The following is a 24,327-nucleotide window of genomic DNA, read 5'->3' as shown; positions in this document are numbered from 1 at the left end:
GATGGTGTCGCGCGGGGCCCGCGCCGGCTCCGAATGGCTGCTTCATGTGCGCGAGCGCTTTCTGCAAGCTTTAGCATTTCTGGCGCCTTCGCTGCGCCACCAGCACATCACGCGCCTCCATTACATTCCTGGCCTCGTTGCCGACGCCAAAAGGCTAATTTCCCTAGGCTTCCAAGCTCAAACCGGTACTAGCATTTTCGGCCCAGGGCTTCTCGGCTGCACCGCCCCTGCCATGCGCTTCGAATCGAAGCTCGCCGCCCAGAATAAGGTCGCCGCACCAACGTTGTCACTGGATCATCGATCAGGAGGGCGAAGCTTCGACCCTGCAGGCGCAAATGTTTACAGTAATGCGTCGTCGATCACGCTTCTGGGGGCAGAAGCAGCACGCGCACGTAATGGCACGACCAACAATCACCCACAGAGCGCCGGGCTATATCAGGAGCCTGAGGGCGGTGGCGCAGGCGAGGGTTTGCTTTCCCCCCAATTTTAATTCTCTGACTGGCTGGAATTTCGAAAAGACGATGGCGCGCCCGCTGTACCTCGTCCCCGCGACGGGCCCCTGGCGCCCGCAACCGCCGCCATACCACGCTGCGTACCGCTATCCGAAGATCGAGGACGAGGGGCCGCACGTGGGCTGGAGCACCAGCGACTATGCCACTGCCACTGGCAGCGCTGACGCGACGACCGTGCCAGCCCCCGACTACGGACCAGCCACTCCAAGCCCCTCCAGTTACCAGGTCCCTGCGCCGTCTGTGCCCCTACCGGCGGTAGGCCTCCCTCCCCTCCTTATTCGTCGCTGACCGGATTGCTCTCTAGACGCCGTGGACGACGACCGGCTCCTGGGCGCCGACCCTCACGCGAGTCACGCCCGACTCGTACGCCGACGATGCGAGCCCCTACAGTGCCACGCCGCTGCCGCTCGAGACGCAGCGCTACATGCTGGGCCCGACGGCGCTGTCGCTCCCCATGCCAATGCCCCCGCCGCCGTCACGTGCCAGTACTAGTATGCGCACGTTGTCGTCGCTCGCGGGCTGGAACGGCGAGGGCGTGTCAGGAGGCCCGGACACGCACAGCTACCCGGCCCGCCTGTCCCTCCCCGACCCGCGCTCCGAGAGCGTGCCCTATGCCTATCACGCGCCTGCCAGCGCGGTGGACGCTGAAGCGAGAACGCGGCCGGCCCGCCCGGTGACCCTCCGGCGCCGGGCCCGCGGCCGCCCACCCCTGCCGAAGCTCACCGGCCCGTGCATGCACGACGACGACGATGACGACGATTATGACGATGACGAAGATGAAGACGAGCTCACCGACGAGCCAAGCACCAGCACCGCCCACCGCCCGGAACCGATCCACCGCCGACAGCCGATGTCGTGCCTCTTCTGCCGCGTGCGCAAGATCGCGTGCGGGCCCGCGCCGCCCGGGGAGCGCGACCGTGACGCTGCGCCTGCCCCGCGCCGCGGCGGGCCGGGGCTGTGCTGGCAGTGCGCCCGGCGCGGGCGGCGCGCGTGCGTCTACCCGCTCGTGTCCAAGCGCGGGCTGCACATGCGCGCACGCAGCGAGCGCGACGCGGCCCGCATCGCCCGCGCGGAGTGGGTCTATGGCAACCTGGCGCCGGACGCGCAGGTCGTGCTCGAGCGCGTCGACGCGCAGTATTATCACGTGGCGTCACGGTCTGCGGACGGGGCGAGGGGTGTGTGAGTGGAGGAGATGCAATGGGCAGTGCTTGGTGCCCCGTAAAATGTAGTGAAGGCTTCGACTTCGATCAAATTCATGTACATTTGTGGAGCTGTTGAGGCTTACATAACTTAGACTCAGCCTTTTCCTTGTCTGGTGAGTAAGCAGCCCCGCGGCCGGTGAGGGATTCCTGCTTTTTAGGTATGCAGGTTTCCAATATCACAATCAAGCAGTCCTACTCATTAAAACAAATCCAACCCTTTTTTATAAACAAGCCAACAAAACATGAGCATACTATATCTTACGAGCCTGGATTGAACCAACACAATCACTTAGGAGCAGTCACCGGTCAAGTTGACCAGCCTACTCAACAGACCCCTCAAGGCCTCAATCCACATATCAACACAATCACTAGTAGCAGTCACCAGTCAAGTTGACAAGCACACTAGACAGACTTATATATATCATGTAACAGGTGGCAATCTATATCCACATCCGTACATAGTTGTGAGTCACAGCTCAGAATGTTAAGCATTCCCTGGAGCAGTGTTTTCCTTGCGTGGTGAGTAAGCAGCCCTGGGGCCCGCCAGTGAGATAAGTATTCCCACCATGCCCTCTTATGTTTGCAATGTCACACATTCAACTTGTATTAAATATAGAATCAAGCAGTCCTATTTTACAAATATATTCAACTATTTTTTCAAAAATATAAATAAAGCCTTGATCAGCCAATTAACAAAACAGAGTACATATGCCTTGCTAACACAGGAGTCTGGATTGAACCAACACAATTCCTAGTACAGTCACCAGTTAAGTTGACAAGCACACCAGAGGGGGAAATCCACCTCCATACACTTATACTTGGGCACTTTTGTGATTGAATCACAGTCGACTGTCGAGTATGTAAAAAGGTAATTCGCCAGCAGGCTGTGCGGGTACGGGTATGAGTAATGCCTCGGATACCCATGGGTTTACCCGTGCAGTGTCAGACTGCGGGTCGGGCCGTGCAAGGACCTCTCCTAAGAACGCGCGCCCGGAACAGAAAAGACGAATAGTCGGGCCCGCAAGTATGGCGGGCGGGGTAGATCGAAACCGAAAGGGCCCGTGAACTCGGTCCCTTGCCGTAGTCGGTGGTCGAAGGTTCGAATCGGGTCGTGTCGGGCCCGATGAGTCGATAGCGTCTCCTCGCACGGAGTAAGGTAGTTCTTCAGACGATCTAAGCGATAGAGTACAGGGTACACTATCGCGCATTATATACGCGGCCCGCAAAGGGGGTGATCGGACACCCTGGCCTCTCCTCCTCCTCCTCACTCCCGTTCCTGGCCGCAGAGGGGACGATCGCACATCCCTTGCGGGCCAGGCGCTACTCCTGACCTCCTAGCACTCCTCCCCATTCCCCTGGTGTCGAGTTGGGCTCGGCGACGGCTCGACGCGTCGTTCTCGGTCACGTGCTTCCCACGTGTGCGTTCCTCCTACTGGGGCGCATGTTCCCCGTCGTCACGTGCTGCGTGTTACGGGCCCGCAATGGCCCGACACCAGCGCCGGAGCGGACGGGCCGGGTCTTATCCGTGACATCACCCCCCCCCCTAGGAACGACTCGTCTCGAGTCGGCGTGGCTCGGTCGCCCCGGTTTCTCGGGTTTAATTTTGACTCTAGCTCGTCCTTCCAATCGCAAATTCCATCCAGCCCATAAGCTTAAGCTAAGCTTCGGCTGCGCATTTTAATCTCCCGCGGCTTCTGACGCCTCGTGGCGTCCGCAGATCGATTCTTCCTGTCCATCAAGTGTTTCACCGCGGTCACGTGCGGCGTAGCGTTTCGTGTTGCCAATTCAGTTGCGCGTCCTTTGTTCATATTGCTTGCGAGTGGGCTGTGCTGCGCGCCTCGGTCGAAGTTCGATATAGAACGCGTTCGTTCCCCATATAAGCCAGGGCTTTTTCCCTTCTGATCCTCTTCATGTCGTCCCCCAACTTGTACCGCTCCGGGTTGTTGCCCCCCTTTGGCTCTCAGATGGTTCCCCCGTCGTCGGAGCCTGGTCGCCTGTTTGTTCGTTTTGCCTCCATGTCGCTCGTCGAGTTCCCTGCTTCCTGGCCCCTCTTGCAAGGGCGAGACCCGTCGTACCGGGAGTCATTCGAGCCCCCTCCGCCTGTTGGAGGACTTGCCTCCGTCTCAAGCCGCCGACTATTCTTCCAAGCTGTTCCCTCGGTTAGCCCCCGTAGTCCGTTCCCATCGAGCTTCTACTCTCCCAGTCCCCCCCTGCCGCGCCCTTACTGCCGTCGTCCTCCCTTCGAATCTTGTGGCAAGGCGAGTTCGACCGCCTGATGAAAGCCGGTCTGTGGCAGCCGGTTGTCTTCGGGCCCCACCACCTTTACTTTGGCGTTTTGTTTGATGCGTTCCCCTCCTCCTTCGTCTGGCGTCGCGAGGACGGCTCCCTTCAGGATATCCGCCCCTTGTTCGGACAACTGGGCCGTGGCCTCCTTGCCCATCTCCTTTCTGCCGACACTTCCTCCCCCGATGCTTTGTTCTTTCCCCGTTTGTGGCGTTGGGTGGTACGTTCCCTTCCTTGCCCGCTTCCGATCGTGTGCTGACGGTCTCCGCCCAGCGCCTCATCCTTCACGCCTTGTCTTGCGCTGCCTCCGTTGGCCTCCCCCTTCGTCTCAGACCGATTCCTCGTCTTGGCCCACGTGGCCGCTTTCGCGTGTTTCCCGGAGAGAATATAACTCGGCCCGATACGCTGGCCCGTCTGCTGGGCCCTCTCCCTCCGTCTCTCGTGCCGCCGTTTCCTTCACGCCGACCGGTGGTCGTCATTCGTTCGGGTAGTCTTCTTGCCGGATCCTCGGGACGAGGTCGCGTTCTCGGGTGGCCCTTCGTTGGATGAGGCGGAGGCGGGCGTCTCTTTTAGCTTCCTCCCTTTGGCAACTTGGTTAGACGATCAATTCCCGAGCCCTGGAAGTGATCCGGAAGGTGCCGGGGTGACGGCCCTGATGGGAAAGCGTGCCCCCCTACGCCCGTGGCTCGGGCGCGATCCTCCCCCTCTATGGAGATCGACGTGGAGCATGACGGTGCCCCGCCTGTTTCGACCCTCCTGTTCCTCCCCTCTGATCCGGACTCGAGTTCGGATGTGGAAGTCATTGCCGGCCCCCGTCGCTTGTCCTCGCTGGGGATCGACCCTTCGGAACACGATCCGGTAGAGGATGAGCTTGACCCTCCTTTTTCCCCGGCCTCGTCGCCTACCCCGTTGCACCGGGATTTCGGCACCCCCTTGGCCCCTCGTCTCGAGTCCACTGGACAGCTGGCGCTTTTTCGGGGAGAGCCCCCCCGTCGCCCGGGGACCGTGATCCGATCCCTCTCCCCTCGCTGCGAGTATTGCATCGCTCATGATCGTTTGTGCACCGTGTGGGGCGCCCCAGACAGTTCTCCCCAGAAACTCCCTGGTCCCGTGCGTCGGGCTTGTGACGCGTGTAGCCCGCTCCATCGTGCTTGTCTGCGCTGGCGGTCTTTTGCAGATGCGTACAAGGCTCGCTCCGCGGCTCTGCACGATTTTTCCTTCGAGTTTTGGGAGCGTCAAGTCGAGGATGGCGAGTTTGCGCTGCTACGTCCCGATCCCCGCTTCGCTGATCTAGTCGGGCTGTCCGCATCGGTCCCGTACCGGTCCTTCTTGTTCTCCTATTTGCCCCGATCAAACGAGGATCGGTTCGGGCGGAGCCCAACCCCGACGGTCGGGCCTTCTTCGGGCCGTCGTCGGCCGCCCGGTCGTCCTTTCGTCAGCGTCTTCTCGGGACTCCTCCCCGCCCCGTGCGAAAACGAGTTCGCACCCCGCCGCCGTCTCCCCCACCATCGTCAAGTCGGCCCCCGCCGAGGCCCCGCCCCACTTTCCGCCGGCCGGCCTCCCCTGTCGCGAATCGCTCGTTAGGAGAGGCCTCGTCCCGGCCATCCGTCCCCTGCGGGTGAGACCCACCCTCTTTCTTATCCCACCATGGGTTTCCAGGTGCCTTCGTTCCCTCGAGTCTCCCTGTGGTTCGGGAGGGGATGGGACTTGGATCGGGCCATTGCCGAGTCTCGCCGGTTGCATGGGGACCCGTCGGTACCCGCCGATCAGCGCTTGTCTCCGTTGGGCGTGCTGTTGCTGCAACAGTCGGCGGTTCATTCGGCCGACGGGGGGCTTCCCGGATGCTCGGACCCGCGCACTCGCGGAGTTGTCGTCGATGCGTTCCCTGGATGCAGACCTCCGGTTGGTGAACTCGCTGGGGTCCCTGACCGCCTCGCGGGACGTCGCCGACGTGTGCCGCTATCTGGGCGCCCTTCTTCTGGCTATCCACCGGTCCGAAGGAGAGAGGTCGGGATTCTGGGAAACGCCGGAGGGTTTAGAGCGTCGGGCCGCTGAACGAGAGGTATATGCGAATGTGTGCCGTCAGGACGGCCTGAGCTTCGACATGATGGACCTGGATTAGGCTTCGGGGGTCGTTCGTCGTCTTTCGGCGACCTCGGCCGGAGTTCCCCGTCTACTGGGTCGCGGCGTTCGGGTATCCTCCTCCTTTTGTTTTGCTGTCATTGTTCGCGCTCTGTCCAGTCGGCCCCCTCCCGTAGGGCGCCCCCGTGATGATTCGGACCGTATCGTGTTTGTTTTTGGTCTGCGTGTTTTTTCCCCTTTTTTTGTATTTTGGCTGTTTTGTAATCGATCGATTCGTCTTGCGCTCGTCCGTTGTGTGATGGGTGAAGAAAGAGTTTTATTATTAGGGGCAGAGGCCCCGCCACAGATTAAGTAGAGCAGATTACGAGAGAGATAAGAACGGGCCCCCAGGGCCTTCGTGCGGAGGAGGGAGGTGTCCCCATTTCGTCAGGCAGAGTGTGCCGGTGGCCCGGGCGGTCCGAGACGATCGTCGGATCGGGTTCGGCCGTCGGGGAGGGGCGGGGAGTTGTTGAGGCGTCGGCGCTTTGGCGGCGGGCCCGGCGCCCTGGGCCGGGCAAGTGTGTTCCATGTGCCGATGGTGTTCGTCCAAGGAGACCCGCCTAGGGGTGCCCCACTTCAGGGCGGGCTCCTTTCTCCCGTAGAGGACGCGGTTGAAGACCACGGGCTGGGCTTCGAGGGTGCGTCCGTATAGGTAGGCAAGGGAGGCGATGACGATAGCCACTATCGTGGCCCACGCCGGGAGTGCGATGACGGTGGTAGTGTCCATTCTGTTGCGGGTGTAGGGGGATCGCTTAGATTCTGTCAGACTGCGGGTCGGGCCGTGCAAGGACCTCTCCTAAGAACGCGCGCCCGGAACAGAACAGACGAATAGTCGGGCCCGCAAGTATGGCGGGCGGGGTAGATCGAAACCGAAAGGGCCCGTGAACTCGGTCCCTTGCCGTAGTCGGTGGTCGAAGGTTCGAATCCGGGTCGTGTCGGGCCCGATGAGTCGATAGCGTCTCCTCGCACGGAGTAAGGTAGTTCTTCAGACGATCTAAGCGATAGAGTACAGGGTACACTATCGCGCATTATATACGCGGGCCCGCAAAGGGGGTGATCGGACACCCTGGCCTCTCCTCCTCCTCCTCACTCCCGTTCCTGGCCGCAGAGGGGACGATCGCACATCCCTTGCGGGCCAGGCGCTACTCCTGACCTCCTAGCACTCCTCCCCATTCCCCTGGTGTCGAAGTTGGGCTCGGCGACGGCTCGACGCGTCGTTCTCGGTCACGTGCTTCCCACGTGTGCGTTCCTCCTACTGGGGCGCATGTTCCCCGTCGTCACGTGCTGCGTGTTACGGGCCCGCAATGGCCCGACACCAGCGCCGGAGCGGACGGGCCGGGTCTTATCCGTGACATGCAGTTGCCTACCAGCAGCATTTTTTGGTGGTTAAGTAGGCAGTGCTATAGCTAGTGAGATATATCCCCTCTGATGTTTGCAATATCGCATATGATTCTATAGAATGAAGCAGTCTCATTTTACAAATAAGTATATTTTTTTCTGGGAAAAAATTAAAGCCTTTATCAACAACCAACAAAACTTTTTTCCTGGACAACCCAGGCATCTGCATCGAACCAATAAAATTACTTGTAGCAGTCACTAGTCGAGACAAGCCAACTAGTCAGACTCATGTTGGACTCATGTGAAAGGTGACAATCCACATCTATCTAAACTTGCAGCTCATAATTTTGTCATTCAATCACAATCTAGTGTGTAAATCCTCAGGCTTCCACTACTTCATTTCTCTATGTTAAGCATTCAAATGAAAATAGGAATACAAGCATAAACAGTAGTCAAAGTTCAAACACTATTTATTAATACTTATGGTAATCAGACAATATCCAGCAGTTTGTTGACTGGTATCAAACATAGGGTCTTATTCTATGAATATATTTATGTAGTTGTTTAAAAAAAAAATCAGAATGTCTCTTAACAACCAGGAGTCTGTATTGAACTAACAAGGGCTAGTCACACATGTTGATAGGGCCACATAACGGACTCATATAGCAGGCAATCCACATCCATATAGACTGATTTTTCAGGGTTTTTCAGAATCAAAAGCCTTTATCACCCAACTAACAAAACTGTTTACCCTTCAAACATCTCAGGAGTCTGCATTGAACCAACACAATTACTAGTAGCAGTCACTGGGCAAGTTGACAAGCAACACCAGACAGACTCATGTCACAGGCAGCAATCCATCTCCATATATACTTGCTTGTGAGACATATAGCATAAATTGTTACTGTACTATTTTACTTGATTTGAATGGCATTTTGGGCATGACATCGCATACAAAAATTTGAATTCATATGATTTCCTTATTTGGAAGTTCTTGGCGTCTTCCGGAAAATGTGCAAAATTACCGCTTTAGGACATGAAATTCTCAGAATCTCTGTGACATGCGAAATTTTTTTGTATAATGTTATAGGTATGACAGGTGACATTCGAAATGAGTAAAATACTACAGTATCGGTAGTGGCAGCAAAGCGCCGGTCCCCAACTCTGACGCCCTAAGTTGTCTCAGATGACAATTGGATGACAAACCACAAAACCCCAAACACAAATAAATGTCATAGTCACTGCATCATCTGAATTGATCGCAACCTCGGACGCAAATTTGACTTGCAATTATACTTGTGGGAAAGCTCACTGATCGCATGGAAACGAGTTTGGCGGGGAAATTACTTAATCAAGACAAAACCTTAGCGAAAGGGTCTCAATTTGTGTTAGCCAGCCCTAAGGCCTTAGAGGTCACATGCTTCTTGAGTCAGCTGTCTTACAAGGCCTTACCAAGGCAGATTTTAATTTTCTCAACTCACTAAGTGATTCTGCCCTTGAACATGATGTGGCACACACTTTGCATGGAAGGAGTCCTCAAGGTAGGTATTATAGCAGGCACTTGAGGAGGAGGAGGAGCAGCAATATATGTATTTTGTAGGGCAGCTCAATGCTAAAACAGTGACCTTGATAATGGAACATTAGGAGTAGACAATTCAGAGGTGTATAGAGCAATTCTAGAGACTAACACATACACAGATAAGAATTTCCTTTTTGGGACACTAAGCCCTCTAAGGCCTTATTTACTCTAAGCCTAGGCCTTAGGCTAAGCCTTAAGGCCTTAGAGTGTTTTGAGGGTTATCAGTAAGGGCTTAGAGCCATCACTGAATACTGTTTGTACCGGTACTTTCTTCAAGGGGGCCTACATAAAAGTCGCCTTCACACAGTAAATAATTTACCGTAAATTCAAACCTTTCTTTTCACATAGAAACATGAGTACAAATTTCACCTTTTAATAGATATTTCCTCATCAGAAAGAAATAAGATATTTTATCTGAATAAAATGGCAGATACCAAAATGATTCCTTTTCATCTATCGTTTAGGACCAGAGAAAGACTCTCTTTTCATCATAATGAAAGAGCAATTACTTAAAAGACTGCCATTGTGTACAACTTTCCATCTATGACAAATTGTGATCTTTGTGTTTTTGCAAAAAGGTCAATCGAAATTAGGGCTTTTGATATTCCTTTTTGTGTTGCACAAAGATATCATGATTGAGAAAGAGTTGTAAGAACATCACATGCTCATGGATCTGTGACACCACTGATTTGATATATCTGTGGAACTTAAATAGCATTTGGAAGTACCCCATACATGTTTATAATAATTATATATAGTAGTCCTCTTCACCCATAGGGATCACCAGAGCCGATCCAATCGTCCTCCAAAGATCGAAGTTAAAGTACGAGGCAACGCATGAAACCTCGACTGGCATTTATCTATCGCCACATTCTACGAAGCCTAGAATTGGTAAATACAAAAGATACAACATGATTGTGTGGATATATACAATAAAGAGGCGCTAACTAAAAGGACGGCACTTGGTCGACAACAACCCTCGGTATCGGGCCATGATTGTGGCGCTCGCGGTCGCGGTCCCGCTTGCGCTGCTTGATGCCGTAGCGCCAGAAGGCCTGGCAGGTGATGACGAACGGGACGATGGTGACGGAGAGCGCGAGGACCTGGCCGAAGCCCCACGAGTTGTTGCTCGCGGGGCAGATATCGTTGCGTACGATCTGGAGCTCGGTGCAGATGAGCGTGACGAGGTACGGGGGGAGGAACAGGACGGTGAGGATGAGCAGGTGGGGGTCGAAGGGGAGCGAGGGCGGGGCGGTGGTCGTGGACACTGCGCGTGGGCGATGGCGGGAAGGAGGGGGGAAAGTGGAGGCATTACTCGCCGCTGAAGAGGGGGCGGCTGACACAGATGAAGTGAGCGGCAGCGACAGAGACAGTGGGTCGGGGCGTTTGGGGCTGGGTTTGGGTTTAGCTCTGCGGGCTTGGAGGCTCTGTGCAACAAGGGGCGGGACACGCTTCCACAGGAAGAGCCCCGCGACGACCGAGTATGCAGCCAGCAAAAGGCTCGTGATGGTCAATGCAATCGTGCGGCCGTGGCCGGTCGCGTTGACGCTGGCGAACATGACCACGAATATAGTCTTGTCCTCGTCCGGGCCCCCGTCGCCGTCTAGCTGGTCCGCTTGTGACCAGATGTACAGCACACAGCCCATGCTGACATACGTCTGCGCAATCGCGCAGTACTGCACAACGCGCGAGCCGCGCGGGTGGCGGTTGTAGGCCGCGAGGGCCATGAAAATAGCAAAGTTGGCGAGCCAGACGAGGTCCGTCACGATGATGGCCTGGTAAAGTGGCAGCTGCGCCTGGGCGGCAGTAACAAGCGCCGAGACCGCGAGCCCGAACGACGTGCCGAGTAGGGTCCACACGGAGGAGAGCGCCTCTTCAAGAGAGCGGCCAGTCAACAGCACTGTCCAAGGCATTAGAATGGACGCGGAACGGTCGGACTGCGACGCACCGAGCGCCAAAGTCTGCGCGTAAAACGCGATCCGCACCCCCAGCCCGGATATATCGGGATTAGCCTCTAGGCATTGTAAGGACACTGCTTGAGTGCTTGAGCTAATGGTCCACCACGCGGAGGAGCCCACTTACTGAGCCAGCGATGGGCGGCTATGGAGGAGTAAGAGGGAAGGGCGACATGGCATGGGAAATCTTTCCAAGCAGTGATGTCACACCAGTCACATATCCTATCCATTTCCTTGTGTTGACCAAGATCGCAAACTTTTATTTGATACGGTAATACTGGCAGTAGCACCACTAAACAAAAAGGGTACATGATAAGACCCAATACTAAATATCTCCTTGGAATCAATTTGGAAGAGATTCGCCGCAGTGCAACTTCAATGATGGAAGAACGAAACAACAAACTTGCAACCTTCGCGCTCCTATCGTTCGAAACAGATCTGGAAGGGCCCATTACCCATCCCGTTCCCCAGCTGGCCGACCACATTTTCCTCATTGGCGCAGTATACGTCGCCACTGCCCGCGCCGCTCTCTACTCGTCGGAACCGCTCGCCGTCAACATCGACATCTTCCTTGCTATAACGCTTCAGGCGATGATGTAGACCGCGCCGCGACACCGTCGGGTAAACGCACACCCGCCGGCCGCGCTTGTGGCACTGCCTGTCCCACGAGCACAATCATTAACCATGCTAACGTTTAAACCAGGACATACCAGCACATTCGGGGGCTGTTCTATCTCCCCCACTCCGAGTCGGTCGCCCTGCTGGCCAACGCGGACCGAGCCACACGCGATTTTGCGCGCGCGGCAGAACAAACACGAGAGCGGCTGCTGTGGCTTCGACTTGGGTTTGTTGCTCCGCGAAGTCGCGTTGGCGGCGAGTTGTGCTTTCGGGACAGCGGGCGCCGGGGGGACGCCAAGACGGGGCTGCCACTCGGATATGGGTGGCGGGGAGGGAGAACCTGAGAAAGCGGACTGCGCATCAGCATCGAGGGAGAGCGAGGGATGGAGGTTTGGTCGATCCATTCCGAACCCTCGGCGCGGTGGAGAGTAGCCGGGAAAGATTGTCGACAGCGGGATCAAGCTTTCGGGACTGGTGAAAGGAGGGGCCACATCAGCATAGGTCTCAGGCGGGACCTTGAGGCTGGGCCACGACGGCGGCATCGATGCGTTCAAGTCCCATGTAGACTGGAACAGAGCGGAATAAGCAGCAGTGACAAGAATAGTGCCTTCAAAGGCAAACTCACAGCTATCCCAAGTTCCTCCAATGGTGGATATATGCCAACGCCGCCGTGAAAGTCATCCAGCGCGACATGTCCGAGACCATACAACCGCGAATCTTGGAGCTGGTTGTCGAGCATCCCCATCGTCAACGGAAACCAGACCCTGCTCTCCGGGACAACTTGAAGGTACGTTGGATTCTCCATGGACGAACAAGACCGTGGCGTGCAGTGAAAGAGTACGAGCGCTTAGCGCCACCAAATAAGTAGCCACCGTTTGTGGGCGTGGCTGTTGTGTCGTGTGAAACCGGGTAAACCTGAAGCTGCAGATGGCGGTGAGAAGAAGTGATTGGCGCGGGCATCGATGTCGATTGCAGGGTCGACAGCTGGATTTTCCCCTTGGAACGTTCCAGCTTCCATACAGGCTGGCGGTGCCGCTGGCCCGAGAAGGCCGCTCTTACGCTACGATACGGCCTGGTCTATACGCATGCCGCCCGCGTCAGTTTCTGCTGCAAGCTTGTTCAGGGAAGACTTGCCAGTGGTCAACATGCCTATGACCCTTCCCTTACCAGCAGCCGTCGTAGCCTGCCACGCTGGACGGTAAGTAAGGCTTGGAGCGTGGATGTGCTGGCGAAGGTGATGGCTTATGAGTCATCACGCCATCATGCCTATCCGGAAATAAAATAAATGCCGATTGGATCATGTGAATAAGTACATCTTGGCTCCTCTCTTTTTTCCTGATTTTTTCCTGCTTCTCGGAGCTTAAGAGTGATGGTGGGGAATAAGTTGGGTGACTTGGGTCAACTTGTTTTGGGGTGGTCTTCAGGCCTTGGCTTGGCCTGAAAGCCATGACTCTGGCCTGGCTTTCCTTACTTTTAGCTTAGTAAATTTTGGACCACAAAATTCCTTACAACTTATGCTACATACATTCTCTAGATGTGTTTGAAGCTTTTCATGTAAATAAGTACTGTAGTAATTTATTCAATTCGGCGCCCCAAAATGGTGTGACATCAGCGCCGAAATTAAATTTTCGGCGCTGCCTGTCGATGTGTGTGACAGCCGAAATTTTTCGGCCTATTTAGCAGCCCGGAGGGCCGCCAATTTTTTTTTTTGATGCTTTGATGGGCATTTGACATTCGGCATCTGGCTGTGGGCCCGTGACATGCCAAAATATTTCGGCGCCGGAGGGCCGGTGTGACATGTGACTGCCGAATTGAATAAATTGCTACAGTATATAGATGCACCTGGGAATGAGATATGATTTTAGCTATCTGGATGAATGTCTGGGCTGTATCTGGTTAAATACTTGCTTGATCCAGAAAACACAAAATCAACATAGCAGAGAGTGATTGAATATAGCAGGTATAGCATTATGTAGCAATCCCATACTTCTATATTGCAAAACATATTACACTTTCTAAATGGACATTGAAGTGAGTGAGAGCTTCTGGTGCATTAGGCTCAGTGGGAGTATTGAAATATGGTCCTACATATTGTTATCTCCCCAGCCCCTATTATTTGTCATATATATATGACCTGTTTAATGCCCCTCCTCATTGGAATATATCTCTTTGGGCTCCCATCCCCTCTCTCTACCCAGTTCCAACATTATCATTATATAAGAGAATAACAAGATTTTCCATGCATACAATGTAGTGTGAGATATATAATCCCATAGGGGGACCCCTCTGTGATGGCTGTATGCTTCTTTCTCCCCTTATTCTATCAGGGACCCCTCATTTCTGATTGATTTCTGATTGAGTTATTGGGAGATTGGAGTAATATGAGATATGTCATATATGTAGGTAGACAATATGTATACTGACCCATTTCCTTCAATTAGGCCGGTCACGGTCACATGGGATTTTTTGGCCGAAATATTTCGGCGGGTCACGGGTCACAGGCAAATCTTTTGGTCCCAAAGTGTCCCAATTAGGATGATTTTCAAATTTTGCGCGCCTGCGGCGCGCCGAATTTCCTAATCAGGTAATAAGTCACGCGAAATTCAGCCTGCGGCCGAATTGAACATTTCGGCCAAACGGTCACAGGTCACAGGCCCGCTGAAATGATCGAAATAGGTCAGTAGTGATAATATTTTATTGACAATGATACTAATCTTCCATCTAGTGATCTATAGTAGATTCTATATATAGTCACAGCTGAATGATCGTGTTAGCACTAGAGCAATATTCTCACTAAGTAGATAACTCATTAGAGACTGTACAGTCAAACAGCAATTTCCTTTTTAGGAAACTTGTCACACTATGTGAAGCATGTAAAGTGTCACTTGGTCACGGAGTCACATACCACTGAGTCACATACCAGTCTCACATCTTATTATCCAAGTCTCACAGTGCCAAAATTATTTATGATTATCTATACTACTGTGGACTTAGAGCAAAAAACCTTGAAACTTGAAATTATTCATTTCACTTTTCAGCGATCATTCATTACTTTAGTATTTTACTCAATCTGAATGCCAAAAATGGTGTGACATGCAGAAAAAAATTATAGCAAATGTGATGTGTGACATTCGAACTGAGTAAAATTACTACAGTACTAGGAGGGGAAGGGGGGTCCCTGGAAAGCCGGAAATTTTTTTCTGATTTTTCAAATCTTGACAAGTCGGTTGCTGTAACTGTTACAGGGTCATCGTCGGTTGGTCTGTAGAAGTTTGCCCAGTGCGGAAAGCTTCTCAAAATCATCCCGAGTCTCGAGAGATGTTGTCGACTTTCTTATCGGAAGTAGGTTCACCGCCCGCGGCCCTGATCTGCTCTGGCGTACTACTATACTGTGTCAAGAGGTCTGTTGATGAAGCTCTGGATGCCAACCCGCCCGAGTCCAACACCGGATTAGAGGCCAAGTGGAGTTCGGGCAGGGGCGCTTAAAGATGCGGCGAACTTGGAGTTTCCGTACGATATCAGAATTGCTGTTGCTGACCATCACTCGAAAGATGAATGTTATCTTGGATGAAAGCCAAGTATAGGTTCGTGGGAGTATGGTTCCGTAAGCGGGCTACATCACATTCTGTGTTGCTCAGCGGACGGATTCGCGTGGCTATGTTGCGCAGGGCCAGAGATAGCTTTGTCAGTCCGAATGTTCTGTGGGCAGTGCCATCAACAAAAGAGTGGAACCACAATCGCGGTACTGACCGCGAATCGATAGGTTACCATAGGTAGCTGCTGGGAAATGATAGAAAACAAGGTTTCCCTTAGACCTGAGCCATGCAAAGCGGGAAAGGACTTCAGAAGTTTCCGCTAGATTCTCGATCAATGACATCCCTGCCAGTCAAACTAGCAGTGTATCTTGAGTGTATCCAATTCAAATTGGACGCCCATGAGTTGCCGAGAGGTCTTGCCTGTGCCCCCGCGAGAAGTAACAGTGCAGCATGTACAGAGCTGCGATAGCGGGCCGTAAGTAATGCTCAAGTAATGCTACCCGGGCCCCTAGGTCACCAGGTGCACAAATGGCATGAGGGGTGGGGCGGCAGATACTGATACTGGTACCATCGTCACATGTATAGTGGGTAGTTCCGTGGGGCGGCTTGTTTGATATCGATATAGCCGAACAAACTTGAAGACAGATACAGTGCCATGGGTTGTTACGGGTGCTGGACTGTGGGAAGTTGAGGAGAGTACCTGAGCCCCAACACGATAGATGTCAAGAGCCGAACAAGGAAACAGTGCAGACAGTGCGTCGTCGGTGCCAGTGGGCGTTGGACTGAGATGAGTGACCAGCCACAGGGGCAAGGCCCTGGTCGGGGTCACCCGAAGATCATGATATCATGCCAATATCATGCATAGGATATGCATTGAGTCCCACTCTGATGGGACAAGTCCCACCAAATTGGCTTAAGCGCTGTCAAACAGCACTGGGAGTGGGACTGGCACGAGTCCCACTCCCACCAAACTCGTATATACTCAGAGATGATGGACGTCAAGAGCAACCCGCAGATCTGTGACGACACCAATCACAGCCAATCTAGTCTCGGTTCGAATCCTTGCAAACATTTATTGTCCAATTTTAATGTCGAGGCCAAATACAGGCGGTGGCAACACAGTAGAATGTCTTAAGAGTCCACTTAGAGATTAGCGTCGGAAACAGATCCGATACTCCTCTGCATCCAGCTCGCCGGGTGAAACCCCCTCATTGGGGGCCATGCGCCGGATGCGGTCGCCACTGAGTCCCTCGTTCTCGACCCGGTGTCGCAGTCCGCGCTTGGACGCGGCCGGGTAGATGCAAACCCTGCGGCCGCGCTTGAGACATTGCCTAGACGGAAATTAGCCACATATTAAACTGCGGTGCAAAGCGGAGCATACCAGCACATCTCTGGCTCGGAATCACGACGCTCGTCGAATCTTCCGCCTGTGCCACACGCGATTTTCCGGGCGCGACAGAACAAACACGACAATGGCTGGCGACGATCCCTAACGGGCTTCACGTTTGCCTCATCGCATGCAGTTGCCGGGCTGCGTTGAGCAGAGGTGATCTGCAAATGTTCATCCGCTTCTGAGAAGCGGGGAGATGGTACATGCGGCGGGGGCGAATATGAGACAATATTTGGGCCGTCAGGGAGGTAGCCGTTCAAAGAATAACTTGTTGTATCCGGTGGAGAGGCCAGGTCCACTCCCTGGCGTCGGCGACAAGACATGTTGGCGGCAAAGCGGTCATTGCTCCAGGCGGGCAGTACTAGTGGAGAAGTCCCATATGTTGGCAGCGATGAGGCGACGAGGCCCGTAGGCAAGTATCGCGTCTCGTGGTAGTGCTCCGCGTTAAATGAGGCGGGGTCAAAGTGAGGCCACGACCGGTTCCAGGCAGACTAAGGTGAAGGCTAGTCAGTGAGATGGCAACGATTCACCGCGCAGACTTACATCTGTTGGAGACGGTGCACTACTAGTAGCGGTAGGTTCCTCGAGTATACGCGTACCCCAGCGATCGGTGGTCCCAGTATCTTCGCGCTTATGCGCATAAGGGTTAGCCAATGGCGCAGGCGCCCATGATCCAGTCGCTGGCACGAAGTAGGTTGGTTGAGGCATCGGGAAGACCGGAGGGAAAACGGAGGGCGAACAGCGCGCGTCACTCCCCTTTTCATAGCTGGCCGTTTGTGGACGTGCCGTGCAGCCAGTGATGCTTGGCTATCGAAGGTTGCCAGTGCTTTTAGACGTCGATCGAGTGTTGGAAGGTTCCGATGCGATAAATTTGTTGTGGCCCGAGGCTTAATTTAGAGCGGAGAAGCTCCGCGGACCCCCAGAGCGGCGTTGTCCTTCCCGAGAAGACCTTTTTGCCGCTATGAGTTGCCACGCTTCGCCTTTTCGTTCACGTTTGGCACTGCCTGTGAGTTTATGGAGCGATTCAGCGTCGAATAATGGCAGGTGTATAAGCACGCACGTATACAAGAGTCAACTCAGAGTGCGTCGGGCTTATCCGTCATCTCTCAGTTGCTGCTATTTCCGTCGGGTCTACCTCGACTCGTCGCTGTTTGGACAACGCGTACCTGTCCTCTGGATGGAGTTGAGAGGACAGCTCACTGGCACCGCGCGGCGGCGGCGGGAGAAGTCACCCCGTGGCGGTTTAGAGAGCGCCCCAAATCAGGATTGGGGGTGCAGGAGACGCCCTGGGGCCCCGTGCCCACTGCCACTGCCCAATACCCATCAGCGAAATGCTATGCGCGAGGGCTGGAGGGTCCGAGCCACTCGGAAGGCGTTCGCCGAGGCCTGATACGTCGAATGCGGTGCCTGCAAGCGACTGCGCAGGGCGAAGCGGAGAGCGCGATGAAGGAGTGCGAAGGAAAAAGGGATGACTCATCCTCGTGTCCGGCGTTGATGTTGAATGCCGCATACTTCCTCGGCACGGGGATCCCGGTCACCGTTGATATCGGAGACTTACTAGTATGGAGTTGCAATGGGGGGAATGTCCTTACTCTTACTATACTCTGGTGATTCTCCTGCCAGTCATTACTTGTTATGACTGTTGTCTTGACTATTGTTATAAGTCGGCACATAATCGTGCTGAGGCCATTGCCATCACGACAGGATCAGCGCGGTCGATCAACGGTAGATGTCGGATCTTCGAGATAGCGCCTATCCTGCCTTGGTGGCCCGTCGCAGATCCGCATCGTCGTAACGCGCCAACGCACTGGTCTATACCTGCGATAGAGGCCTCGTACCACACGGAGTCGCGTCGCGCAGTCGGGAGTTGACTGTAATCAGCGCAACAGGCCCGTCACGCGGATGCGCCAATCAGCTTCTATTGACGGCTGTCACACGTCACCTGCGCAGATCCTTGGCATTTGCGGGTTGCTCTGCACCACCACCATCACCACGTCGAGTACACGACTCACGACGCACGCCGCCGACATCCATGACGACGCACTACGGCCGCGACGACAGGGAGAGAGAGGCGCGCGAGACTGACGCGCTGCTGCCCCGCCGGGAAGATGAGGACGATAGGGATTCGGGGAAGGCCGGGTTTGGGCTGGGCGTTGGGGGTGGGTTTACCTGGTGCGTCTCTCGTTTGGCCTTTGTGTTTCAATGTTGACGATGTTGATAGGCTGCTGGGGGTGCTCCTCCTCTCATCCGTTGCTGTATGTCGGCCCAACCCCATCCAACGTAGATGCTGATCGATCGATGACCCTTGCAGCGCGGCGCCAGCATGCACGCGCGCTTTGAGCATTACCAGGACGAGTTCTGTCCCAGTCCGTCCTTTCCTCCGTAGCTCATACTGCGATGCTGAAGGTGATAAACTTGATAGCGTCCCACCCCGACTCGCCATGCGGCTACTTCGCGCCATACTTCCACCTCCCGGGTTTTACTCTTTGGACTGACTTCAGTGAGTCCTTCCTCTGCTTATCTATGAAGTTCTGACCGTTGCAGCCTCGCGCTTCGCGGCCTTTGTCGTAAGCTTCGTCTCCATCGGTTTTTGGAGCCAGCTCGGCGACACGCGCGGCCGGCGGCCCGTTTTGTTGGGGGTCGTCCTGGGCACTGTCGTCTTGTGCGTCACCTCCTTCCCTTTCCAAACCGAAACTAACGATCGATTGCAGCGATCTGCTTTTCCACGCAGTGGCACTGGCGGGGCCCGCGCTCGGCGAAGAGGAGAAGCGCGATGTGCTCTCGATCGCGTTCATCGTGCAGGGTTTATTGGGTGGCTGGCCCGCGTTCTTCGGGGCTGTTAATGCGTGCGTGTCTGTCTTTGTTGTTATTTTCTGCCGGCTGATACAGGGCAGTTACACCGTGGACGTGGCTAGGCCGAGTAGCAGATTGGTGCTATTTGGTATAGTGGAAGCGGTGGGGATGGTGGGGGTCGTTTTCGGCGGCGCGGTGCGTGGTTCTGCTTCTGTAATCAGCACATGATTGAGTCTTTCCAGCTCGGCGCGGCGATCCGTTCCTTCCGGTACACATACCTCTTCAGCGCGTTACTCGGGGCCGTGAACGCCGGCATCGTGTGGCGGCTGCTCCCTGACTCGAAGCCACAACCTCCCACGGACAGGTACGAGCACGTGCAAAGGCGGGAAGAGTCGCTCGTTGCATCCGTCTTTGTCCCGTTCACGGTGCTCTTCCCCGGTAGTGGGAAGGCGCTGCCGCTGCTCGGCGTCGCAAGCTATGCATACTCGCTCACGGGCGCGCTGGAGACGAGCATGTTGAGGTATACGGAGCTGTATGCTTATCCCGGGTCATCAGGGCGGGTGTGTGCCGTCCCCCACATCTTTCAGATCCAAATGCTTATTATCCGTAGACTCCCATCCTCTGGGTGATCTACCTTCTCCCCCGCATCTTAACTCTCGCCACCCTGCTCCTCCTTCCCCGTCTTCTTCCCCGATCCCCACGTGCCGGGCTACACGTGCCGCATGAGCTTACGCGCACCTCTTTACTCCTACTTTTACTCCTTCCGTTAACAATCACGCTCTTCTGCGCGCGCGTCGGGGACCACACCGGTGCGCCTGTCCTCTACGCTGTCTGCGCGCTGCTCCTCCCGTCCATCGCGCGGCTGCCGGCGCTCGGCACACGCGCCCTGGCGGTGGGATTCCTCGAGCGGGCGGGGCGGGGAAGGGATGTAGGCACTCTGATGGGCGCCTTGGCCCTGTGGGCGGAGTTAGGGGCTGCGATTTCGGTAAGCGTCATTTCCCTGTTGGGCAGTGGTCACGGTGCTGATGGGATGAACAGTATGTGGACTTGTCGTATGCGGGCGCGGGGATGTTCATGGAGACGGGCGTGTGGGCGTTCATCGCGCTCGTGTGCGTCATGCCGGACCCGCCCGCGCCGGTCCCCGTTGCGCCGGTCGGGGAAGGGGAGCGGAGGAGGCCGGAGGCGTAGGCGGTAACTGATTAACGACTTTATGCTCTTCTCTGGATTGGATTGTACTAGTTATAATGTGTGCGATGATTTATGGACCCAAGCCCAAGACGAGGATGAGCAGGTGTGACTCGGGGTCGCCAGTCGGGTGACAGAAAAAATATATAGCAAGTATAGTATATATACAACTTGGAGGATGAAGGCTGAATATCCTCAAGCAACTTTGATGCATGTCGCTTGCACTTGCCGAAGTTCATTGAGTGCTCCAATGTAAACAGACCACAGGGCGCACTTTGGCGGCCCGGGCCGGCTGGATGTATAAGACGGGACCATAATTCTTTGCAGGTTGGGCAATTTATTTGTCGTCGATTCAGATCTCTGTCCGCCGTGTGCAGCTTCACTTAGCAACGAGCAGAGCTGACTTATCCTGCGCGAGGACTAGGCATGCCTCAGGAACGCCGCACAGGCTGTTCTGTTCGCTCCACCCATTGGCCAGGTGCATCCCTGAAATCCCTGAAAATGGTCTTGGCTCTCGGCTAGGATCCTTTTCGGCTCGGCCTATGTACGTATTACATGCAGAACAAATCCAGAGGACCGTCAATCGATCCAGCTTGTTGCCTCCCAACAGCCTAAGGCGAAGCAAAACAAATGGCATCTCCGTGGCTTGAACACGGGACCTTCAGATTTCAAACAACTTCAGTCTGCTGCTCTCCCAGCTGAGCTAAGACGCTGGCGGAGGTTGAACGGCCGCGCACATCACGGCGACGGATCATTGAGCTGGCCAAGACACAGTGGATTGCCTTAATCACAATGAGCAGTACCTCCGACGATGTGATCACAACAGTGTAGAGAAATCTATCATCGTCTTGGAGGTCACTTACCTGCATGTATATCAGGTGTGAATACCTCCAATGGTTTATCTGTGCCTTTTTTTTCAGTTGGTGCCATCACACTCGTTGATCTCATGTCACAGTTAGATCACAAGCCATCAAACCCATCAAAAACTTGTTGGCAACTTATCTCCTCAACTGCTGAGCCGTTTTGCGTCATTCTTTAACTGTTTTGAAGCCAAAGATGTCAGTTACTACTAATACAAAGAATTGCCATACTATACAGTGCGAACTTGCTGGTTATAACATAATCCCACTACTCACACACACAGCTTACAATTAATGTGTTAACAAAACAGCTATAGCAGTACACAAGTTCCACAATATCTAGTCTATAGCACCGTTCCCTGAGAAATCTAAGTTTTAGTCTTTTCCCTTTTCTGTATACCTCCTTTCTTAACTATAGGCTTCCCCTTCTTTCCATCTCTTGTCTGTTCACAGCAGCATCCAAAACAGCACAACAAGCAAACACATGGGGCAATAAGAAAATGTTGGCCACTCAGATAAACTGGCACGAGCTGCAAGCATTTGATCTGTAGTTATTGCATTTGTGATTATCTGTATAATGGCGGTGCTCTGGGCCCTTGACTTTGTCTGAGATGAACATATGTTATAGCTTGTCATTGTCACGGCCAACATATGAGCTGACATAGAAATGGACATTCTCAGGACCTGAGAACCATAAGAAGCCTTACAAAAGTCACAAAGGAAAGACTTACAATCTCTGAACTAAGCCAGCAAGGTATCCTTAGAAGTGGCCTTGGGCTTCTGCCAGGGACCCTGCTTTGAAGTGACAGGCATAAAATGGTTTGGAGCCCTGGTCAGCAGATCAGAGTCTTGGTGTCGCTTCAGCTTCACGTTAATGGCCAGGATACGAAGCTAGTGAATGTTGTCTTTATCATCAGCATGAATAAACATGTCAAGTGGTGAAGGAGGGAGTGTCTTCATGAATGCATAGTCGTTACTATGGATCAGTCCCTTGACTGTGCTGCTGTACATAGAAAGTACTTCTTCTACAGGTATCTTAACCAAACTAAACTGATTGAGGATATCTTCATTCAAGCTGGCCTAGAGATGCTGATACATTGTGGTGCAAAATGTCATGGGCAAAGATAAACTGCTCAATGGGAAGAGTGAACTTGTTTTCCTGCATAGGTCAAGTCTTATTGTCAATGCAGTAGTGCTTAGAGTTACGATGATTTGCAACACCCGTCCAGCCACATCTAACTATGTCACAAGTGGCCATTTGCGACACAGAGAGGATTTCTTCGACCACATACATTTAAGCACAAGACAGCTGGCCAAGAGCCCCTTGGTCACTTGTGCAAAGTCAATAGCCTAGTGATGCTCAGGTCCGGTTCGGTCCGGTTCTCGGCCACTTTTGGCTGAACCGAGAACCCCAGGTTCGGTTCAAAATCGGGATTTCCCGAACCTGAACGCCGAACCTCGGTCCGAACCGGCCTCTGAACCGGCGTTTTCGGCCTAATTTGGCCGAACCCAGCCAAACTTGGGCCTCGATTCAGTTCAAAACCGGGGTTGGCCGAACCTGAACCCCGAACCTGGGTTCAGTCCGGTCTGGTTCGGGTTCGGACCGACTTTCCGAACCGGACCTGCCCATCACTACAATAGCCAGAGGGTTAATCTTGAGTTGGCAGCCTGTATTCCAGAACACCAAGTGTTGTTGATTTGCAGCAGCACCAGCCACACCAGTGATACTGCATCCCTTAGCATTTACCATTTGCACTTGCAACCACGTTTACTCCATCCTTCAACCCCCAAAACCATTGACGGAATTTGCAGGAGAGAATGTGAACATTTGCGTTGCGGGATGGTTACGGTTCGGCTTAAAACCGTAACAGCCGTAAGATTACGACTGCCACGGCCATCGGTATGGGTCAATGGGTAGGTGGACATTTGATGCTGGAACAGCATGTCCACACCGGGTAACTAATGCCCACATGACGAGTTCTTCCCTGCATCCTTATAATAGACATCTCGACAATACCTAGACTTGATCTGGACATCACTCCGACAACCGCCAACCAACGGTATGAGCCGTGTGTGTCACGCGCCAACCGTATCAGGGATGACCGGGCATAAGGAACTGAACGAAGGATGATAATACACAAGCTGCAGGAGGTGAAGAACATAACTTGAAGGGCCCTCAATGGCTCCATGATATATTTAGGCAGTAAGATGCCATATCTTGTCATATTCAATGATATCTTACTGTCAAACCTGTTTCGTAACCGTAATGGCCGACCCGTAGCCGTTGCCATGCCATCAGCCCTTTGATGAACCAGACCCATGGCTATGGTTCTGGTGACCATTGCCGTAGCCAACCGTCACAATCAATGGCCGTTACCATTACGGTAACCGGCGGTATCACTAGTGACAGAAGGCTGCAGTGAAGGCTATGGAATTATCCATGTTTGATCATAGACCATAGATCTGTATGTGTAGGTAAAGGTTCTTGGGTTTCCTGGAGCAAGAGGTCTTGATGATCATTATAGGCTAGATTTAAGATACTCTGGAAAAAAAATCTTTATGCAGCCCAACACCTGTTTTTGCATCCTAGTATCCTCCAGTAACACCACACCAATTCTCCTGAGGAACATCCTTTCTAATGTCCAGCTATAAAATATGTCCTCTCGACATGGTTAACACTTCAACCAAATCTTGTTTTATGTCTTGAAGAGCTCTGGAGCTGACCTGAAGAAATTCTACATCCTTAAGCAGATCTGCCTCACCATCAACAAGGTTGCAAAGATTCGTCTTGAGCTCTATTGGAGTGTCATAGGAATTATAGCTTGGGATATGCCTTAACACTACTTGGACTTAGTTGATCACATTTTGTATATGTTCATCTACCTTAGATCGTGGCAGGAAACTGCCATAGGCTGAGTTGAGCAGCTAGTTGTCACTAACGGCACACAGAATAAC

At 53.6% G+C, this 24,327-nt stretch overlaps 3 protein-coding genes across 3 annotated transcripts; 1 reads left to right on the top strand and 2 right to left on the bottom strand.

The window, feature by feature from the left end:
• Positions 1 to 9,982: 9,982 nt before the first annotated feature.
• MIND_00635900 (F-box domain-containing protein) lies at positions 9,983 to 11,484 on the bottom strand (the record flags this gene model as incomplete). Its single annotated transcript, XM_037363097.1, has 3 exons — positions 9,983 to 10,935; positions 10,984 to 11,067; positions 11,118 to 11,484. The coding sequence occupies 3 exons, from the start codon at positions 11,482 to 11,484 to the stop codon at positions 9,983 to 9,985; spliced, it is 1,404 nt and encodes a 467-aa protein (XP_037221018.1).
• A 4,810-nt stretch (positions 11,485 to 16,294) lies between these two features.
• MIND_00635800 (Zn(2)-C6 fungal-type domain-containing protein) lies at positions 16,295 to 17,242 on the bottom strand (the record flags this gene model as incomplete). Its single annotated transcript, XM_037363096.1, has 3 exons — positions 16,295 to 16,475; positions 16,526 to 17,025; positions 17,078 to 17,242. 3 exons carry the CDS (start codon positions 17,240 to 17,242, stop codon positions 16,295 to 16,297), a joined length of 846 nt encoding a protein of 281 aa, XP_037221017.1.
• Positions 17,243 to 18,566: 1,324 nt separating this feature from the next.
• Positions 18,567 to 20,515, top strand: MIND_00635700 (putative membrane protein C14C4.07; the record flags this gene model as incomplete). Its single annotated transcript, XM_037363095.1, has 10 exons — positions 18,567 to 18,706; positions 18,756 to 18,789; positions 18,846 to 18,900; positions 18,957 to 19,034; positions 19,079 to 19,196; positions 19,246 to 19,380; positions 19,429 to 19,522; positions 19,570 to 19,887; positions 19,938 to 20,312; positions 20,366 to 20,515. The coding sequence occupies 10 exons, from the start codon at positions 18,567 to 18,569 to the stop codon at positions 20,513 to 20,515; spliced, it is 1,497 nt and encodes a 498-aa protein (XP_037221016.1).
• Between the last annotated feature and the right edge of the window lie 3,812 nt (positions 20,516 to 24,327).

The sequence above is a fragment of the Mycena indigotica genome (assembly GCF_014461135.1).
Source record: "Mycena indigotica strain 171206Taipei chromosome Unknown Mind.scaff0005, whole genome shotgun sequence".
Lineage (NCBI taxonomy): Eukaryota > Fungi > Basidiomycota > Agaricomycetes > Agaricales > Mycenaceae > Mycena > Mycena indigotica.
Note: the sequence above shows the minus strand (reverse complement) of the source record. Positions and strands in the feature narration are given on the sequence as shown.